The sequence below is a fragment of the Chiroxiphia lanceolata genome, chromosome 1 (genome assembly GCF_009829145.1).
Source record: "Chiroxiphia lanceolata isolate bChiLan1 chromosome 1, bChiLan1.pri, whole genome shotgun sequence".
Taxonomy (NCBI): Eukaryota; Metazoa; Chordata; class Aves; order Passeriformes; family Pipridae; genus Chiroxiphia; species Chiroxiphia lanceolata.
The window spans coordinates 147,219,434-147,241,328 of NC_045637.1; the positions used below are offsets into that span (position 1 = coordinate 147,219,434).

General features: G+C 37.6%; 1 protein-coding gene across 2 annotated transcripts in view; it reads left to right on the forward strand.

The window, feature by feature from the left end:
- LMBR1 (limb development membrane protein 1) overlaps window positions 1-21,895 on the forward strand; it is a 68,303-nt gene that overhangs the window by 7,509 nt on the left and 38,899 nt on the right. The window contains exons 2-5 of one of the 2 annotated variants that reach the window (XM_032688286.1): window positions 8,164-8,236; window positions 10,664-10,703; window positions 13,083-13,222; window positions 18,355-18,458. In XM_032688286.1, the coding sequence (XP_032544177.1) occupies window positions 8,164-8,236; window positions 10,664-10,703; window positions 13,083-13,222; window positions 18,355-18,458 (357 nt within the window). The remainder of the gene's footprint in view (window positions 1-8,163; window positions 8,237-10,663; window positions 10,704-13,082; window positions 13,223-18,354; window positions 18,459-21,895) is intronic. The other variant, XM_032688293.1, reaches the window with a different exon arrangement.

The window sequence follows — 21,895 nt, forward strand, 5'->3', positions numbered from 1 at the left end:
TATCTCACTGTAATTTCTGTTTTTCATATATTTATGGGAAGAATTGATACTGATGAGTTTTAGTTGAATTTGACAATAGCAACATGTCTAAAATATTTGCTAAGTTGGACTGTGATTACTTATGTCCAGTAGAGAATTATGAAAACATACAGATATTGCAGTTTAAATATGTTTGTATTTTGGGAGTGCCACTTAAAAAATGCTGCAGATGTATGTGTGAGAAGACAAGGAAGAGTATTTTTATGTGTTAGGATGAGAAAGTTCATTAGCTCTGTCTTCTAAGATATGCATTTTGCCCTGAAAAATTAATATGAACCAAAGAGGCTGTCTTCAACAAATAAATTGTTTACTAAGTCTGTATTAATGAGACTTTCGAGGTTATTTTTTCAGAAATTAATGGAATGACTCTTAATTTTTAATGCAACTGTTATCATAGCCTGGCTGTGCAGTGTTGAGCAGTACCTTCATTCAGGGGCAGAATGGTAGCATGGTCTGGGCTGGTGCTGTTGGTGTTAATTCTAGGGAGTGTTTCTAAATCGTGTACTAATGTTGAAAAGTACTCTTGGCTCTGATTTTAATGGCATTGTTGTAGCCTGTACAGGTCAAACAAAAATGACTTGCTGTTGTTTTCTGAGGGGATTTGAGTATATTACTGGGTATGGGCTACAGAACCCTGAACAAAGGTATCTTGGGCTTGTTACTAATAGTTGTGGAGATGCCATAATATCTTTTTTTTTTTTCTCTCTACCTGGCAATATAAATACATTGCCATTAAGCACCTAAAAGGGAATGTAAAAGCTAACAAATTAATTTATTGATTTGAATTCCTTCATTAGTTTGAAGTGGAGTTTTGCTGTTGGTGAAGTTAATGTGAATGTAGTTTTAGGTGAATGACATATGGAAGCTACCTTCTGAAGGGCTGTAGAAGCTGATTTTTATCTTCAGCAGAATTTCTAGCACATGGAATATATTTTTGGATGTTTTGTATTTTCTGTTGGATCCTGGAATCTTTTCCTAGATGAGCAAGTCTAGGCACCCAGCCTGTGAACCACTTATAATTATGATTTCTTGATGACTTAGGAACCAACAAAAAAAAGTGGGTCAACATCTTGTACATGTTTTAAGCCAGGGAAGAGTCTTGAGAGGAGACCGTATACACGGGGGAATCATAGTTGTGGAGGGTGGTGTTAATGAGGAAAATTAATCTGTAGACATAGGACATATTTGACATCTTCTCCTAAGGTTGAATTTAGTGTGTCATGTCAAGTGTATAGGACTGGCTGATTGAGACTGAACTTAATCTAACCACAGAGTGCAGAGTTTTAAAGAATAAATAGTTAATATCTCATTTTGAGAAAAATAAGATGTCCAAAGCAGATGATATAATGAATGCTGAGGTAAAACTGAGAGCATAGTTAGAAGTTTTAGTTTTCTTTAGTGTACTTAGTTTGTTATAGGTCGCTTACTGTTGACACATCCAAAACAGGTGGAACATCTTGTTTGCTTTTTAGATGTCAGTGGGATAATTGAGTTATTAGAAATAGACCAGGCAGAACTGTTTGTCTCCACCTGAATCTTCTTGCAGTTTATTCCTGTCATCCTTTCTGCAAGTAAACAAAAGCAGTTGCCAAGTGGAACAGTAAGAAGAAGCTATTTAGTTGCCATGTGGCATTTTAATGCACATTAAAATACTTCAGCAGCGTGAGAGCAGTAAGAGATGAGTGGATAGTGCTGTGTTTGGTTGTTTTCTGTTACAGAAATGAAACCCCGGAAGTGCAACACAACTATTTTCTGTATGTAGTAATCACAGGCAGAACACAGACAGTTCTGTTTTGAACGCTTAAATATGTAAATAGACATATTCTAGATGGTGATGTTACCCAGAGTGACTTCTACCTTCTCTTTTTTCTGTGCTGTTTTTTCTACTTAGGGAAAAGGACACAGTCTGTAAAGTAACAACAGGAAGTGGAGATATTCTTTGTTATGTCTGTAGCCTTTTTTTGTGTGTATCATTTGCATAGAAATGCTGGTGGGTGTAATAACAGGAACGATTTTTGATACTGACACAGCCACTTGGTTTTAAAGTTATTTCCTTTCTTCCCTAACTCCTTAGTTTTTTAGAGCTTCTTGATCTTTCGTTTCTTACATAACATAGTAAGATGCTGTTCACTTCTTGTCTGTTTTGCTCTTCCAGATTTTCTTTCCTTATGGTAGCTGCTAGTATGCAATCAAGTGGGAGGAAATGATAACTTTGATGCTTTTCAAGTCAAAATGAACATGTGTTGAACCTGTGTTTTGTGCTTGGAAGTGTTAAGTCAAAGAACATTACTAAGGTGTGTGACTTCTTTCTGTGAATGAGTTCTGTGGTGGTTCCTACTGCTAAAAGTTGTTCTGTAAGATGTCCGGATCTTTGGAGGACACCCCTGACACAGTCCTAGAGGAGCCTGTGCTTACACTAATACTTTTAAACACATTCATAAATGACCTGGAGAAGGGTATAAATTACGAGGTGACTAAGTTTGTAATGGTGCTTATTTATTTAGGACAGTAAAAAAGGCTGACTGGGCTCCAAGCTCCTGCTCAGGGGAGGGTCAGCTGTGGTGTCAGACTAGATTACTTAGGGCTTAAAAACCTCTGGGAATGGAGATTGTACAACCTTCCTGGGCAACTGGTTTCACTGCTTGTCTCTCCTCATGGAGTTGATTTCTTCTTGCCTTCAGTCTCATCTTCCCAGTGACACCATGGTCAAGATCTCAACTCTGTCTCCTTAGTGAGCACCTCATAGGTACTGGCAAGCTACTGTCAGGTCCTCCTGAAGCCTTGTTTGTCTCAGGCTGAACACGCTGAGGTCCTTCAACCTGTCTGCACGAGGCAGGTGTTCCAGCCTCCTGACCATCTTCCTTGCTGCAATTATCTTTCCTGTACTGGAGTCTCAAAACTAGACTCGGCAACTACACGTGACAGGATGAATGGTGCCTGGAGTGAGATAATTACTTCCCATGATTATTGGCTTTGCTTCAGGTGATACAGCCCAGGATGCTCCTTGGAGTGTGTGCTACCAGGGCACAGTGATTGGGAGGTATTGGACAATTATTGGACAAGGCACCTATGTGCTTTCTTCCTTGTGTAAACTACAGCTGTGCTTCCTGCACAACAGTTGGGAATAATTCCATACTACATAAATAGAATCTGTGGATCTTCCTGTACATGAAAACGCAGCTTTTGATGCACACACACATGAATTACAGTTGTAAAAGATGGTTGAATCTTGTTTGTAGGAGGAAAAAAAGGAGAATCTTACGCATTTTGAGCATAGTCTTTCTTATCATGAAAGGGTAGCTCTAGCCCTTGCAACAAAAAATGATGCTTTTTCCAATCTGAGGCATGAATTTCAGTGCCAGAGTTTTAAAGGTCATCCACATGGACAAATTAGTGTCAGCTGATCCTTGGTAATTGTCAGTGGGATAAGTACAACGTAATTTGAATTAGTTCAGGCTGTTATTGCTCGTGTTTAATGTCAGCCCCTTAGAGACACCTAGTTACGAACTGAAATGTATGCAGGTGATCTCCAGCTCCATTCTCACAGGAGCTGTGTGGTACAGATCCAAAAGAATGACTTGGATCATACTTGGATGACTTTGGGTGAGAAATCCAGAATTATGACTCTGTGGAAGAGTTGGATACCAGGTATCTAAGAATGTAGTGCAGGGTGTCTCCAAGTAGCCTCTCTTGGCGTGTCTAGTGTGTAATCTAAGCAGGAGCATAAAGCACTTCCAGGGGAAGACAGGTTTCTTTTACTTGTCCCACCAGAGGTTGTATTTGGTCCATGGGGAGAGATGTGGATGAATTAGGTGCGTGAGGTTTGAAGACTCCTTAATGTGCCCCCTGTTAAAAGGGAGCCCCTCTATGTGACATAGAATCCATGTGTTTTGTTTTCAGTTACTGAGTGGTGTGGAGGGGACACACAAACATTAAAAATGATTAAGAATTACTTTGCTTGACTGTTTGGCTATAACTGTATACATTTCTTGGACTCTTCTTAATTTCCTTTGTGTTCTGATCCATCTTGTCAAACACGGACTGAGTTGTATTTCCCCACAAGGTGAGAACGTGCCATAGTTACATTTAAAGTAGCTCCCAGTCTAACTGTGGCAACAGATCCACAACTACTTTGTCTCTCAAAGTTGGAATGAATTTAAGGAAATAAATTTTAATATTGGAAGGTATTATTTCTTGTGAAGTGTGTTTTTTTTCTCATTTTTTTTTTCAGTTAACACTATCGGGGGCTGTCAGAAATCCTTACTCATCATATTTGAGTACAGTCTTTGCACAGTGTCTTTACTGTCTCTGCAAATCAAACCTTAAAGAGCTTCATTTGAGCTCCAGTGAAAAACTCCTTGCTGAGAACTTGGGGATCTGAGGAATGTAGCTTGTCCTAGATTTGCTGTATTTTAGTATCCTTAACTTTTGTCTGTTCTTACTGTAGAGATGATGGCATGAATCTGCTTTTTGGTTGGAAACAGCTTGCAAAATGATTTAGATTTAGCATTATATTTCAGTGTTGGCTCCAATACAGTCACATATGCTAGTTTTCTGAAGAAAAGATGGAATTTAAAGAATAAAGGCTTTTTTTTTCCACTGAAGATATCGATGTATTTTTTTTTTATGGTGTTCTGTTTTGAGTAGTGCCCTATTTCAGTATGACTACCCGTGCTTTTTAATGAGTGATTAGAAATGAAAGCTGACAGATGATTTAGGGTACTATGAACATATGCATATGAGAATTAGCTCTCTTCCAGGGGTTTTTTGGGAAGGTCAAATCAGGACTTGTTAAGAACTGTGTTTTCTGAAGCCACGTGGCTATTGTTAGAGTGTTCCTTTTGTGGATGCCAAGGGCTGTACCCAGGAAATGCATTGTAAGGTATTTCTTAAACTAGGGTCAGTGTTCCTTAGTGGAAGAGCTGTAAAGTAACTGAGAAACTGGCTGTATTGTACATGACAAAAGGTGGTGTGTTTTGGGAGGAAAAAAAAGCATCAAGGTATCAGCATTAAGAGCAATCTTACTCAACTTGGGTGAAAATGAAGTAAACCACTCTGTTGTTAGCATAAACCTAGTTCTTCAGGAGATGTGGTCAACACAAAAAAGGGTTAGAACATGGTTAGAAAGGACTCAATTACCCCAAAGCCATAGATGTAGTGTGACATTAAGGTGTGTGTGTTTTTTATTTATTTATTTATTTTTAAAAAGATGTGGTGATGAAGTTGAACTCTAAATCCACATTTCTACTGTAACTTGAGAGCTGCTCTGCTGGAAGTGGTTGGAAAAGACCGTGTGGATGGATCCAGTGAATCAGAGGATAATGCTGAGTTGTGATTCTCAGGTGAATATGGGGAAGCACTTTCAGCACAGCAAGAAGGACTTAATGCTGTTCCATTACCTGGAGTGCTGCACACAAACCCAGTCACTCATATGAGAAACATGAACTGAAGCTGAGCAAGTACAAACAAAGCTGGTTTTCTTTTTTCCCAGTACAAAATATCCTGAAACAAACAGCAGCATGAGGAATAAGAACCCAGGATTGCAGCATGTCAGGACAGTGGAGCCTATTCTTCAGCTATCATGGGCAACACATTCCTTTTCCCCAGCTTAACTGAGTTCCACTCTATAAATAGTTAGGATGCTGACTTTAGCTATTCCCTTTAGAAAGCTGTTCAGAATGCATGGTTAGAAACAGTTCAGGATCAGAGGTTTCACCGAGTATAAGTTGAGACTGCAGTAATATTTCTGAGTTTGCTGCTTGACTTGTTTTGGTCAGTATGAGTTTATGAGTTCTCTTTTGCTAAGATCCTACAGCTTTCATTTATCAGAATTTACGTGTTTTCTTGCCCCTCATTTTAAAATTATGTGAATTCTCAATAATAAACAACTTTATCAAACATGTACAAAGTTGTTCTCAATTCTGACAGAAGTAGGGGTATGATTACACCGAGATACATACTTACCCCTTACTGTTGAGTTGCAAAGTAGCTGTTATTTAAAACCAGAAATGCAGCATTTGTTAGTTTGTGTTACTGGACAGCTTTTATCTGCTGTGCCCTTCAAAACATCTCCTTTATCTCAGTGGTACCTTTTAAGCACAGACTCACATTTTCATTGTAACCTCGCTATCACAGATAGAATAAAGGTCATTTGTTTTATTTGAAGGTACAAACAAGATTGCAGTAACTTTTATTCTTGTTTTAAATAAAATTAAACCAAAAATGAACTTAGCTACATCTTTCTTTTACGTCAGTACAGTGTTATTTGGATCTGACAGATTTTTAAAGAATTTGCTGACCCTGTGTACGTGATACCCGATTTTAAAAAGTGGGTGCCTAAAATTAGATGTCTCTGTCTGTAGCCTTGGTCTAGTTTTCAGAGGAACTGGAAGCTTGGAGAAGGATTCTCTTTCAGCACTGCCATTGCATTTTCTGATACTGACAGGATAAGCTGGGTCAGAGTACTGAAAAACCAAGGCTGTTCTCAGTTTCTTTTGTTCTTCCTGATTCAAAAATGTACCAACTTCTTTTATTAAATCTTAATAATATTGTTTATAATTAGAATTATTTATTTAAAGAATTGAATTCTTTATCAAAACCTTTTCCTCTTCGAAGCTTCCTGAGGAGAGTTGGAGTGGTGAGCTCTATTCAGATTAAATATTTTGAGTTCGGAGATCTAGTCATGGAATCTAATTTTCAGCATCTGTATTTTGGGTGTTGCTGCTGTGTATTGCCTGCACAGAGAATGAGCTTGGTTGCCACTTTCAGACCTACAGCACTGTCCTACTTCTGGGAGGCACCTGTAGGGCAGTTCCAGGCACCCAAATGCCTTGCTCAGATACTTGGATATACTTTGGTTTTTTAAATCTGAAATGTCTGACTACACAAGGGAAATAACTTTCTCAGTTTATTTTTATCAGTAGTTTATAAAAAGGCTGTCCTTCCTGAATAATGCATTCTTTCTCCCTCTGATTCTGCTGACTTGGATGCAATATGCTTACTTAGATGCAAATTTTCCAGGGTTATCATCACTACCTTCTCTTTCACTTTTTCCTTTGTCTTAGGGTAACTTTTCTGCTCCTGAGTTTTTTAAGACAGGGAGTTTTTCAAGGCAACAAATCTACAAATGATTGATTAAATAAATAGATCAGCTATTGCCCAGTGAAATTATTTTGCTGCACAGAAGATGCTTCCTTCTTGCTGCATTTCTGACTGAGTCACCTTTTTAATAGTATCAACACCCACGATGAAGGAAACAGTGTTGAGCCACTGATGCCTCATTCAGAAGCAAATAAAATGTGCTGTTTTGGTTTTTTGTTTGTTTGGTTTTTTTTAACCCCACAAAGACTTGGAGGGTTAAAACTGTCCTGCTGTTCGATTCCTTTCCTCCAAGATTTCTGACATATTTGTAGGTGATTTGATCTTACCTTTTTGTGTTGAAATTCCGGTGCTACGTCTTAGAAACAACTTGATGCAAGTCACTCTGGGCTCAAGGTACATCTGACCTAAATAAGCCCCCAACCATATGAAGAGGGAGATTGTGCCCCTGGCTTCTGACTGTGAAGCAAACATCATGTTTGATGAGCTTGAGCTTGGACATCCAGTGTAGGCACATGAGAGTCTCTCTGGAGTGAGTGTTGTCACCTGGAATTAGTTTGATGGAAGTAGAAAACATGTTTCTTTCTTTCCACAGCTTTACAGCTTACTCCAAAATAGATCTTCAGAGAGCCCCTTGTATAAGATAACAATAGGTTACATGTGAAGGGCATATAAGTCTGATAACTTTCACAACTCAAGTGGATTCAAACTTCAAAAAACAACCCACTCCACCCACCCCTCCCCCAGACAAAAAAAATTACACTATAAATAAGGCTTTTTTCTTAATTTTAGAGTAAAACTTGCTGGCCATATAATTGCCCAGTACCTGTTATTCTAATTAAACTGTTCTTATGAGTTTAGCTTTCTATTAATAAGATATAAAATGTAAGAGTCTTGAAATTTACCTAGAATACACTTTTGTTGGTCTGAATTCAGTTTTAAATTGTTGAGACTGGATTTTCTGTTTATTAAAATCCAGACATTTCTTCACAACCTAATAGACGCAGTGTTTTTTTTCTTTTCCAGATCTGTTTTCTCCTGTTTGCTGTTCTCTACATAGTTTCCTACTTCATAATCACAAGATACAAAAGGAAAGCAGGTAAGCACAGAATTTTTAACATATCCAAAAATAATTCTATTTTTGAAGTGAATAGGTGATTTGTCTTCTCTCTGAAAAAAGAAAGCAGAAGAACAAGATCCTTGACTAAAAGTGTTTGCCAGGCTGCTGGTCTGGGGCAGCCTGGACTGACCTGATTGTCTATGCTGCTGTCTATGCTGCTGTCTTGTCCTCTCTCTGCTTCCTCTGTCCCTGAGCCATGAGTTCCCAGATCCTCCCTTGTGCCTACTCTGGCACTCCTCAGGTCCTTCACTGTGCCATGTGGGATCACCAGGCAAGGCAGGGAGAGCACTGAAGTGTCTCAGACAGGGATCAGTGATGTTCTCAGTCTATGACTGAGTGGGAGGGCCACAGTCACTGGTTCTGTTGTTGCGCTGTGGCAGCCTAAATTTTAACTTTTTTGAGAGGGAGAAAAGGGATTAATGTCAAGTAGATGCTTCTACCTCCCTTGCCTTTACATCCTGTTGCTCTCCTTTCACATCAGCTTTTCCAGAATAAGTATCTTCAGCTCTGTTTTAGCACCAAAATCAAGTTTACAGCTTTAGCTGATAAAGTAAAATGTTACCATTGATACAGAAGGAAAGTGCTGTATTTCTTCTAAAAGTCCTGCTTTGCTCAGGTAAAGTTATTTTAGTGATCTTAACCTGTTCCTTATGACTTCCACTGAAGTCTTATTTCTTGAGATAATACTATCATTTTTTTTCCTTTAGAAACATTATCTGTCTGAAACTGGGCTGTAGGAAGCCCCACCATTTTCGTCTATATTTTTTTCTAAAGACAGTAGCATAAAAATCTGTATAAAATGTCAGAATCTTTGACTCTTGGCAGCTTATCTGGGACCTTGGTGCTTGCTAATAGTCAGTCATGCTGTAGAAACAATTCTTGTGCATGATGATCTTGGCACTTTGAGCTTTAATGGAAACTGTTTATTCAGCTATGGTGACCTGTGTTATGATAGAGCTGCTTTCATAGAAGGAATCACATTTTAAAAAGTAAATGCTTCATGAAATTTAATACCTTAAAAAAAAGGTGCATCTCTTTAAACGTAGGAGGTGAGACTGACATTATCCTCTGATCCTAATATGTATTTTGGATACTACAAAGCTGTTATTTGGAGATACAGAAAAACAGGAAGGGGAAACTCGTTTGGCAAATACTGTTGGATGCAAAGACACTTTTACTACCTTTTTCTGGCACTTAGTCTTGGCTCGGAAGAGGAACTGCTCTGCTGCTGTCTTTGTGAAAGCTCTGTGAGTATTTAAGTAGACAAACCTTGTAGGATCTTCCTGATGAGACATTTTTGAAGAGTTAACACAACTGGAACTCTTTAAGGACAAATTGTTCATTCTTTATCCAAAAAGCTCTTTAGCCAAAATGATTCATAAGAGACCTTGCCTTAGTCTCTCAAAATACTTTGAACTTCCCATCAAAAAAAACCCAACAACCCCATGTACTTTCACAGAAGAATTTCAAAATAGCATGATGTTAGTGGTTACATGTTTATTTCAAGTGTGTGCATGACTCTTAAGTACATAAAACACCTGACTTTATTTATGCTTAGATTTTAAAATAGATTTGATTTACCTCTTATGGAAATAACATATGACAAATGCAAGAAAGCTGAATGTAAAATGATTTCAAATTTAAAAATGCTTACATTTGTGTACTGATGTAGAGAAGATTGTAAAGAATAAATGAAGGATGTGTTAGTGATTGATCTCTGAGTTAGATGTTATTATTTCAAATAGTTGTAGTATTAAGCGAGGAATAAATAAACAAAAATTGTCTAAAATGTGAAATACCAGAAAGGAAGCCATGATACCTTAAATCCAAAACAAATAGCAAGAATAACAAGACCCTTCCTTGTTGTCACAAACCCCAGGAGCTGGGAGGAGGGATAAGTAAGGGGAAGCAACTGAGTAGTCATCACTACTACTCTTGGAATGCTTTCTTGTTATGAGAAGACATTAATACTGAAAATGAAACATCTCTTTAGGGATTTCCAGCAGCAGTTAGCTTGGACCCTAAGACTTTACTATAGTTTGCCTGCTCTCCCTGGTTTCAGAGATGCCCAAAGTGACAGTTTCTAGCAGCAGCCATGGCAGTAGTAGTCTGAAGGTGTGTTTGCCACAGAGCCCTCTGGAAGGTGTTTCCAAGAAATTTCGATCTGCATATTTAAGTCAACTGAAATAACTTTGTTGTTGCATTGATTGAAGAGAGTTCAGCTAAGGGAAAAAAAAAAAAGGCAAGAGTATTCATTTTTGGAAGGAACCTTCTTAAAATATTGATGCTAATAAATTGTATGTCTAAATTTTAATTGCAAATTAAAATTATTCCTATGTATATACATTTTAGCCTGAGGAAAGGCATGTAAGTATTGAATATAACCTGCTGTAATTTAATTTTCAGATGAGCAAGAGGATGAAGATGCCATTGTTAACAGAATATCGTATGTATAGCTCTTCTGTGCAGAACTTTTTTTCCTGAATATATTGTTATGATAAGAATCTTATGTGCTTTCAGATAAATAACAACCCTTTTTAGATGTGACAGCAAATAGATTGCTGGAGGACAGAGGACAAAGATTTGGTTACGTGGTACCTTGTGCTATTGAAGTTTGGTCTAGGGCTTTTTCCACCTGTGGTTTTCCTGGTAGGCATGAACATTGCATTAGCCAGAATATTGTGTGAGGACCTGATGCAAGAGGTAGAACTCAGTGCAAGACCTGCACCTAAGTTTAGATCTCTAAAATGCAGGTATTTAAAGTTCCCCCTGTAGTCGATGGAAGCCCTGTCAAGGGAGGCAGTGGATCCTTGGAAGAAAGTTAGCTCCCTCTGAAGTAAACATCTGTATCTGATCATTGTAAAAAAGCTTAAAAAAGAATAACAAGTGGAAGACAAACATTTGCCAGACCTGCTTGTTTGCCAGCAACTCTGTCTTCATCCTGTTCCTTTATGAAGCTGGATATTAATATCTCCTATTTAAATATTGCTCAGGATTTACAGAACATCCGTGAGCTGTTGCTGCCATCTCAATTACATGATTTGCTGAACTGTGTGAACCTGCTACTTGCTTATGACAATGTTCTTAGCTCTTCCCTGGTGGTACTGTCATCCTCTTGGAAGGAGAGCTCTTTGAGTACTTTATTGATTTGTCTTGTACCCTGGGAAGGTGCCGAGTACATTGCAAGCTGTTCACTTTTAGGTGTGCAGTGGTGGCAAGCACAAGATGTAAAACAGATGTACAAAGGAGATGTAAATCTTAGGTGCACTTCTCCCAGTAGTGTGATACTGATGCTTTTTATGAATTCAAAACATTTATTTGCCACAAGGTCTACTTCAGATCTAGAGAACAATACATATTTTTAAATGCCATGAAGCTCTTCCCTCTCAAGTCCAAGAACATCTCTCCTGTGCTTTTAAGACTACAGTGATGGCTCTTCTAGATTGAATTATTTTTATAGCACCTGTGGTCCACCTGTGGTTCTGCATTTTTCATTATTCAAAGGGTAAAATTTGTCTTGTTAACTGTTAACCCCCTGCGTTTGTTTTCTAATTTAGCTTTAAAATACAACAAACATACACTGTGTTTGCATGAAGAACAATTTAAGACAAGCTTAGCACTTCCATCAGAGTAATAGCATTTTGTCAAAAGTGTTGTTATAAATACAAAATGCTGTTTTTCTTTCAGCATAAGCTTTCTTGTTCCTTAGGAGTGTGCATGTTGTTTTTCAAAAAGCAATAACTCTCAAGCATCTGTACACAGATTTTTCTTCACGTGGCGTAATTTTCAGGACTTAAGAGGGGTGTGTGTAGAGAAAACAAAGCCAAACTGCTGTAGCACCTTTCTGTGGTGTGTTAGGTTTCACAATTCTGTCTTAGAATACTTAAACATCCTTAAATCAATGAAAAAAAAAGTCTCAGAAACCACCAACAATAGCATAAGAATATTTTTAAAAATAAAATTAGTCACTCAGACTCTCTTCTCCTGATTAAGTATTGTGTAAATGAAAAATGGATTCGTAGACTGTTAAGGAAAAGTTTCTGTAAGCAAGTTACTGATGCTCCTGTTGTGATGATCTATTTAAGATCATATTTTTTGTCATGCTATTTTTAGAATTATTTCTAATTTTATTGTAGCATTGTATTTGTTCTGTAAGAATGTTTTTGTTTTGTTTTGTTTTTTTCTAAGAACGCAGTTCTTTTTAATGCCACAAGATGGCATTTGCTGTAAGTTGTATTTGAGATCTGCAAAGAATAAGCTTAAATATTTGAAATAATTCTGACAATTTCTGAGTATTGACTTTACAGCTATGAGATGATAACTCAAATAACTACTTTGTGAAAGAAAAGCAAATTTTTTAAAATTTGGTGTTAAAATATTTATGTATAGTTGTACTCTTTAGACATTAGAAAGCTGCTCTGCTTTTAAAAATTGTACTAAGAATATAGAAATGGATTTTTTATTTTCTTGCATATATGTGTATGTGGGAAATGAAAACTAAAAGAGGAGACTTATGAAAAGATATTTCATGAACTCCAGTAATATAACCTTTATATCACATTGGAATTGAATGCATGCAAGTCCCAAGAGAATAATCGTGGTAGTTGGTAAAAACTTTTACTGGATTCTGTAAACTATTTGATAACTTAAATTTGGTTTTTGGAAGTGAAATGTTGTGGAAATCCCAGTTTTTCCTACCCGTTTACAGTGTAAGAATGTGTTGCCTTCAGACACAGATTGACAGGTAGGCTAAGCTAACTAGTTTTTTTTCCCCCCTGTTCAGAGCATGTTGGTGGTAACAGTGGTACATTTCTTTAAATTTCAGGCTGTTCTTGAGCACCTTCACTCTAGCAGTTTCAGCTGGTGCAGTCCTGCTTCTACCTTTCTCAATAATCAGCAATGAGATCCTGCTTTCTTTTCCACAAAACTACTATATTCAGTGGTTAAATGGCTCACTAATTCATGGTTAGTACTCGGCATAATGTAATTAAAATGAATGTCTTCATTATACTTGCACAGATGTGTTCTTATTTTCAAACTGATAACTCCATTTTCATTTAATATGCTAATTGAATTGTTAATGTTCTGTTGGCTCATTGTTTTTGCTGCTGTGTGATATTTCACAAAATCTGTCTTAACTGTTCTGTTGGTTGTTTTTTTTTTAAGAATTAGGCAAACTTGATGGAATTAAACCAAAATATTCACTGCTTTGAATATTAATGTAAATAAGAGCTACTAGAAGCTAACTTGAAACATGCTATTCAAGCTTCTTCCTGTGTGTTAATGCAAGATTCATGTTCCTTTCTCTTTAAGATGATAGCTATTAAATTTATTCTCAATATAAAAAAACATGTTTTAAGAAACTTGCTATGAATATAAGCGTATCATGTGGTAAAGACGTGCAGTAAAATAGTAACTGGTGAAAACAGGATGTTCTTTGGTAGATTTGGCTGGAGAAAGTAGGTTTACTATGTGAAACTATTTAATATGGGACAAATAATTTACAAGTTAACTGTGGTGTCCTTTTAGCTCTCGTGAAGAGAGAGTAATTTGACTTGAGTGGATATTTCTCTGAAAAAATGTATACTTTTGCTAAATGTCTAATAACACAACTAGAAAATTCATGAATTTCCAGATCCCTCTCTTGCAAGGATGAGTTTTGGGTGGTTTTGTTTGTTTGTTTGTTTGCTTTTTTGTGAAATGAGAGGCCAGAAGTGGTGTTTGCAGAACATAAAGGAATAATTCTTCACATTGGGGATGATTGGACAGTGGAAAAGGTTGTCCAGAGACACTGGGAGATCTTGAAAGTTTTCTAAAACTCAGCTGGTTAAAGCCCTGAGCAACCTGATTGCACCTGCTGTTTAGGTTTTTTTAAAGGCAGATTAGACTATGTGACTTTAGAGGTTCTTTCTAGTTGAGTTATTCTATGATTTGTTTTGTCACACATCGTGGGGGATTATTAATTTGTTATGTCTCCTCTATGGGAGGAAAAAAACCCCCAGCTAATTCTCATTTTTCACGTGGCTTTGGCTGCTCAGACCTTTACATGCTTTACTCCCAAACATAATTAAAAAATAAAATAAGTCCTTCCCTCTGTGTCTGAATTGTCTTTGGAAAAAGGACAGTAAAATATTTCAGAGACTGAAAATGATATAATAGCTAATTCAGAATTTTTCCCTTTGTCAGAATTGCTATGCTACAGCAGAAAACTTGGGTTAACAAGAAAGCTGCTGGAGTAAGTAGCTGTCAAATAAGAAGGCTTTTGAATTTTCCAGTGACCATCTTCCTTTGATTTTAATGTGGTAATCTTTGGAAAGCACCACTTTATGCCTGCACAGTGTAATTTGTATTCTGTAAGTCCAATAGCAGTGGCTAGCAGGAAAGTAAATTCAGCATCTTGGTGCTTCCAGGTGTGTGTATTGCAAAGCTTACCGTAGGGGCAGGTATGACTGTGGTAAACCTGGTGTGAGTTAAATTGGTGTGAAGAACTCCAGGAGCATCAGGAGGTTTTGGATCTGTGTGCGGAACGTTTGTTTCCCTGGGGGAAGGGCTCCCTCTTGTGGCACTCGCCGGGTTTGCACACCCGCTTTTCCCGACTCTGAACGCTGTTCGTGTCTGGCAGGACCCCGGCGAGGTCAGCGACAAATACCTGTGCGAGCTGTGAGAGCTCGTAGTGCCATCACAAGCACTGAAGCCCAGCCAAAGTTATGTCTCTGTCCAGCACAACCTTCGTGTACGGCTTGTGTACTGCTTTGCAAGTGTTATCAAATGGAAGAATTTGTATTGCTTGAAAACACTTCATTTTTTTCTAGATTTATCAATTACAACTATAATCTGAGGTTCTTGAACCTGACACTTAAGGAATTTTATACTTCACATAGTTGCTTTATTTGTGGCATATAGAAAAGTAGAAAATGTATGCCTCAAATTTTTGAAACTAGGCAGAAAGGCAGAAAAAACTTCTAAGGCCTGGATCCATTATGAGCACTCTTGCCTAATTAATACATGCTGAACTAAACCCAGAACTAGTTCTGGCAGCTGGTGTTCCCCTGTGCTGCTGTTGGGTACAACCACCAGGTGGGGGTAAAACGTAATGAAACTGCCATGAATAAGAAGAATGAGAAATTGCTCAGGGTGTGATCTGTTTGTCAAAGACTGAGAGATTTTTAATTTCTGTGTTTTATTAACATGTTTTATGGGGGACATTCTTAAGTCACTACAAATGCAAAGGAAAAAAAATAAAATATTCTAATAGACAGCTTGAAGCTTTTTTGTATGTTGATGTCTGCAAGTCTCTTGCAGTTTTATGATGCAGTCAGTGTAGTAGGAAATAATTCTTTTTCTGGGTCTATTTTAATTTGATTTCTGAACTATCAAATTAGGATAAGAAATATGGAGGGCTCTGTATGTTCCTTACTTTGAGGAACGTGCTTTTGTCTGTCAGCAGCAGAACATCATTGTCCTTCCCTCTCAACTTCATGTGCATATTGTAGCTCTGCAATTCAGTATTCTGTAAATGTGGTTGGTATCAACTGGTAATGTGTAAATTTGTGGATTTTAACTTCTTAGAAATCACGCTGGATATGCACCACTCTTCTCTTCCTTAAAATGCTCTACATGCTGTGCAGCACCTAAGCACTGTTTTGTATTGTAAGATACATGTGTAATAGAGCTGCTGAAATTAGGACAAGCAGGTATTCAGCTTTGCATTAGGTGACTGAATGCACTGTCTGTCTTCAGTTAGAGAAAACTGCTGAAATAAGACTCCCACCCCCATCTAGTAGTATTTCTACTCTAACTCTGGTGTCTTACTTGTTAGGGAGGAAAAAAAAAAGCAGACTGCTTGAGTTAATGTCCCCTCCTAAGGGCTGTTAATGACATTCTTGCTGATGTTGCTATGCCTGAATGTTTCTCGAATGGTAACAGGAGCTTCCTGGCTAAGCAAATTCAAAAGGAAAAATCCCCTTCTTTGTTAGCTGGAGTTTAGCCACCTTTAGGCAGTCTGTTTTCCTTAGCAATTGAGTGTTATATTTCACGCATCTATTGGAATTTTCTCGGGTTTTTTTCTGTGGTGTGTTTGGCTAAGTTTAGTTCCTGGTGTCTTGGTGCTGTCAATTGCTGAAGTAGTAGTTCTTTTGGTCCCCTGCCTCCCTCTTCTCCCCTCGTTTTTATTTCTTCTTCAAATTTAAATAATGTCATTTAAGGAGAAAGGAAGTATATGGTGAAAGCATTTTTTAGGAGGGTATAGGTGAAGATCACTGCTAAGTATTTTACATTTGGAACTACGTACAGAAATTCTCTCAATAGTGAATTCCCCACACACCCAGTAAATGTCTCTTTCCTTACCTATTCTTTCCAAAATGAACAGTTTCAAAGAAGAAAAGGAAAAAAACCCTCTACATGGGAAGAAAGGAAACAAACAAAGCTGTTAGTTCAAATTTTCTTATCATGGGGGATATTCTTTTTTCAGTGATATTCAGGTGATACAACATAATCCCACAGAATTGTGGAAACGTGTGCTTTAGGGAAGGTGAGGGACTAAGTCTGTTTTTCTCTACAAAGTAAAAGCTGTTTTTTTCAGGATGCAGAACATGTGACAGTAGTTAGATCTCTTAGCTGCAAAACTGCAGGTAAACTTCTGCTTTTATAAAGAAGAAACACCACATCCTGTACAACTTCTGATAGGATGAGTGATGATGGGTTTATGTTTAGGCACCAGAAACTGGCTGTTCAGAAAGTGTTCAGCTTAGAAAATCTTTATAGAGCAGATACCCTAATGGAGATTAGCTGTCACTTCAGGCTGTTTGCTAAACCTATTCCCTTCCTGCAGATGTCACATGTGTCTTACAGATGTCCTAGTTGTAAGCAGTTGTTGATTTTTCCCGTGGTTGAGAATGGTTGAGGTTGGAAGGAGCTCTGGAAATAACCTGCTCCAAGCAGGGTTGGTTAGAGAAGGCTGCTCAAGGCACTGCCCATTTGGGTTTGAATATGTTGAAGGGTGGAGGTTACAAAACCTATGGGCAACCTGTTGCAGTGTTTGAGTACACTCACAGTGGAAAACATTTGGGATTTTTAGTTTGTTTGTTTTTCTTCTTTCCTCTTATGACGAAGTAGATTTTCCAGTTTTTCAGTTCATGCTCATTACCTCTTCTTCATTCACTGGATACCACTGTGAAGATCTGACTGTTTTCCTTTCCTCCTCCCTCATCAGATATTTTTACACATTGATAAAATCTCCCTGAGTCTGCTCTTCTCTGCTCTCTGTCCATTTGTCCAGCCCGTTGAGGTTCATCGTAGTGGCAGGGGAGGACACTCCTCTTCCCCTTCTTCTCTCTTGAACAGACTTGCTGGGGATGTGGTCTCTGCCATCACCCAGGTCACTGATGAAGATGTTAAACCCATCATGAACTCCCTGAGGTTTATATAGCACTGGTGACTGGCTTCCAGCCTGACTTTGTCCTGCTGGTCGCAACCCTGGGAGCCCAGAAGCTGATCCGATGATCAGAGTCCACTTATCAAGACCTTACTTCTTTAATTAGACTGTGAGGGGATTTATAGGAGATGAGTGAAAGCCTTACTAAAGTTGAGGTAAACAACATCTACTGCTCTCCTCTTGCCTACTGAACCAGTGGAAGGCTGTTGTTGCTGTCTTCTGGTTTGGAGGTGACGATGGCATTTGTGTATTGCTCATGTTAAAATCCATGGTTTGTTGGAGTTTCTCTTGGAAAAAATATGGGAGGAAGTGATTACACAGAACTGATTCTTGTGAGATTCACTGATCATAGTAAAATACTTTTGTCCTGAAAACTTTGAAGACAGTTCTCTAAAGAGCCTTCAGTGAGATTTTGTGGAAGTAGTCTGTGGTTTCAGACATTTGCTTCTGTGTAAGTTGGTATCCAGTTTTTGTTTGAAGATCATTACACAGAGAAATGGATGTTTTTCAACAATGACCTGCCAATAACTGTATCCATAAAAACCTGGCTTCTGTTAGCACTTTTATGTATACTACTTTGTTATATATAAGGGAGGAAAATGTAATATCTTTAACTTTTAAACCTTAGAAACATATAATGTAAACTTTTTCTTGTCTGTTGCAGGTTTGTGGAATCTTGCTTCTCTTTTTTCAAATCTATGTTTGTTTGTGTTGATGCCCTTTGCGTTTTTCTTCCTGGAATCAGAAGGATTTGCTGGCTTAAAAAAGGTAGGAAAACACTGTTAAATATGGAGTAATTACAGTATATATTTCCTTTGCAGTCCTTGTTTCCGGTGAAACTGAAATTATAAATTTGGGAGGATTTGGCTCTGGGATGTGTGTGCTTATGTGAAGGTGTAAATACGGCTGCACACTCTTACACAAGCCACTGTATGGGGGAAAAAGGTATCCTTAAAAGCTACGTGTACCAAGACCAACTCTTTGGGTTGGTTTTTGTTTTGTTTTGTTTGTTTTTGTTTAAATTTAATTATTTAATCAAGATTTTATTTTTTGGAAAATGCGTTTTTTTGGGGGGGGGGGTGGTAAAAGGAGAGAAGATTCAATAAGTACACTAGAAATAACAAGGAAAAGGAACACAGGTTTCTTGCTAATGGGAAGGGTGATTAAATAACAGATGATCCTGTGAAGACAGGCTTCATTTGTGAATGTTAAAATTACAAACATCTCAGAGAGGATTCAAGTATGGTCAGTATTTAAATAGTATGTTAAGAAAACTGTCTTAAATGGGTAAAGAATAACGTAAAATATTCAACTTAGTTGACTATAATTAGGAGAGCCAAGTATTTCAGTGAGGCATGGAACTTGGCAAAGCAATTTTTGAACAATAGAATGATAACGGTTGTGTTAATATGTGAACTAAAGAATTACAGTGAAAAATTACTATAATGGAGGCACATCAAAATTAATTTCAAATCATAAATATCAAATAGATTAAACTGGAATGACTGTCTGGGGACCAATTGTAGCACGTTTCCATTAATCTTTATCATCCAAATGATTACACTTTTGTTTTTAATGATATTACACTTGAGGGAATTCTACTCCCTTCGGATGACAGTTCTCAGAAAGCAAAGGGTCTTGGAAAGTGATCTGAAGTCTGGAAAATGAAAAGAATTAAATATGGATATGAAAGACTATGAATCATTGATGGATGGCGTGTCACGTAAAGCCACGGGGGCATAATTGTGTTTGGAAGGAAAACGTAATTCTTGGTTGCATTGACAGGAACTGGCATGGAGGCAGTGATGTTGCCATTTTTGCTCTTGGTGGAATTAGGGAAAACTCAACTGAAGTGCTGCATTCAGGTTGGGATTTTAGGGCTCATTTAAGAGGGAAAACAGATCCTTCATGCAGTAGTTTCTAAGAAAAATTTTAATTTGAGAGAACAACGTGGAGAAGCGAAAACTGTATTCCGTGGCTGAAGGTACTGGGGGGAGATATTACTTAGACTGAACTGTGGCAGAAAACACCACCCTGACCAGGCCCTGCTGGTGTGTAAATGTTGTTTGGTGTCGCCTGTGCTGAGTTGATGATGCCGCGTCTTTGCCGCGTATTGACCAAACTGCAGATGTGTGTCCAGGGCCCTTCAGCTACGAGTTTGGATGACCAAACTAATGCATTCAACTTTAAAGGAGTTTGATGATGGGCTACTGTGTTTAACTCCTTTTGTCACTCTGGGCTGGAAAACACTCTCCTCTCTTCTCTCTCCACTTCAGGTGTCTACAGGCCGAAGAACTTTTAGCAATTCCACTTGTCTTTCCGGTTTTTGTGTGGAGGCCACCCCATTTTCCTTTAAGTATCTAGCCATTGTTAATATGTATCTTCTAAAAAAATAAGTTAACTGATTTCAGTGAGGTTTGTGTCTCCTGCAATCCAACAAAACCAAGGATTCTCTCCATTAGCATGCCGGGTACCATCATTCTGGTGCGTCCCCTTGACTTGCAGAGTTCTCTTGGCTCCAGCAGATACTTTATGTATCCTGGATACATTGAACTTGCACTTTACATGAAACTTTGATAGTAACAGTGGTAGTGGCTATCAATAAATCCCATTCAGGATAAATAAGATGACCATTACATGTTTAAACTTGGAAGCATCTGTAACTCCAGATAAGATAGAACCATAATCTTTTTCAGATGTCAGGAAAAAGGTGATTGTTGCTGCTTTAGAGTAGTTTGGCTTTTCCATGGGGTAGATGAGATCAGATTTTAGTATTAAGACCCACCTTTTGAAAGGGCAGTGAACTCAATTTTCGAATTTTTTTTTTTTTACTTCTCGATGTTTTTGGAACATCCCGGATGCCAAATGTGATTCCTGGTATAAGTGCTCAAGACCTTTATCCAATCTCTGTTCTACCAGACTGCTCTATTACGAAGTATCCAAAATGGATGCAGACATACTGAATTGTTTGATCAGTTTTGAGTGAGCCTTAAGGCCAATAGTGAAGATGTAGAAATTGTGGTCTATTTTAATATGAACATACCTTGTCTTTGATCACTTTTGTTGGAAAATAAATGTCACTTCTGGACTAAGTTGATAGTTAAAATTGAATGCGCTGTTCTGTTCAGATGCTCATGCAGATAAACAATTCTACTTGTAATAATTACTACATATATTTTAAAATATTGCATCACATAATTGGGTACTTAGAATCTGGGAAAATTTATGATTAATCAAACTCGAGATTACATGTAGGCTTTTCAGTTCTAGAATCTGTGAAGGAAGGGTATTTCCCATCTTATTTTACTTCCTGTAGATTTTTGTTATATTTCTTATCTCTTTTCAGATAATATTTTGAGACCATGATTGCTTTGTAGAATTCTGTTACTTTAATAAATTATTTTGTGTAAATTTAAAAAAATGTTGTATTTTGTCATCCATCACATCAAACTAATGGACCAGAGAGATAAAACATTGTTCGAATGCTATTACTGTTCGCTGGAAAAATCAAGATTTCAGTGGTCTCAATTTAAAAGAACATTTCATACATTTGGCAAAACTTGCAGCATTTAAGAGAAGAGTAAGGTCTAGTGTAAGTGTAAAGACATTCAGTAAAGAGATTTGGCATGGGTATGTAATCTTTAATCTTTCATTTGGGAGTTGTAAAAGCAGTTGATTCTAGATACCCAACTCAGCTCAAAGTTTGGATAAAATGACTGCTGCTATGGAAGCTTTTATGCAAGTCATCTTGAATTTGTCATTGAATTACCTTCGTTATAATGACTACATAGGTCATTTGAGATTTAGGTGTGCACAGTGGAGATGTCTATTTGAACGTGTTCATATCTGAATTACTTGCTGGATTTTGATAAAAGTTCTGAAAATGAATCATTAAAAGAGGTTCATTTCTGAAATGGAACAGATTTTTTTACTTTTTAATGGATATCTTTGTTCAGATTAAATAGCAACAGTAATTTTAGTTATTATCACATATGGACTTAACCCCCAAAGTTTTTAGCCATCTGTTTGAGTGTTTATCATAGACTGTGCTGTAAGAGCTGATTTTATGCACTGACTGTAATGTGACTTTTTTGCAAGCTATGATATTTCAAATAGCTCATAGGTTGCTGTTAAAGCTTTGTATAACCTTTCTTTCCATGTTCCTGTATTGTAGCCTCGCTCCCTTAACTGTTTGAGTTTCCTAA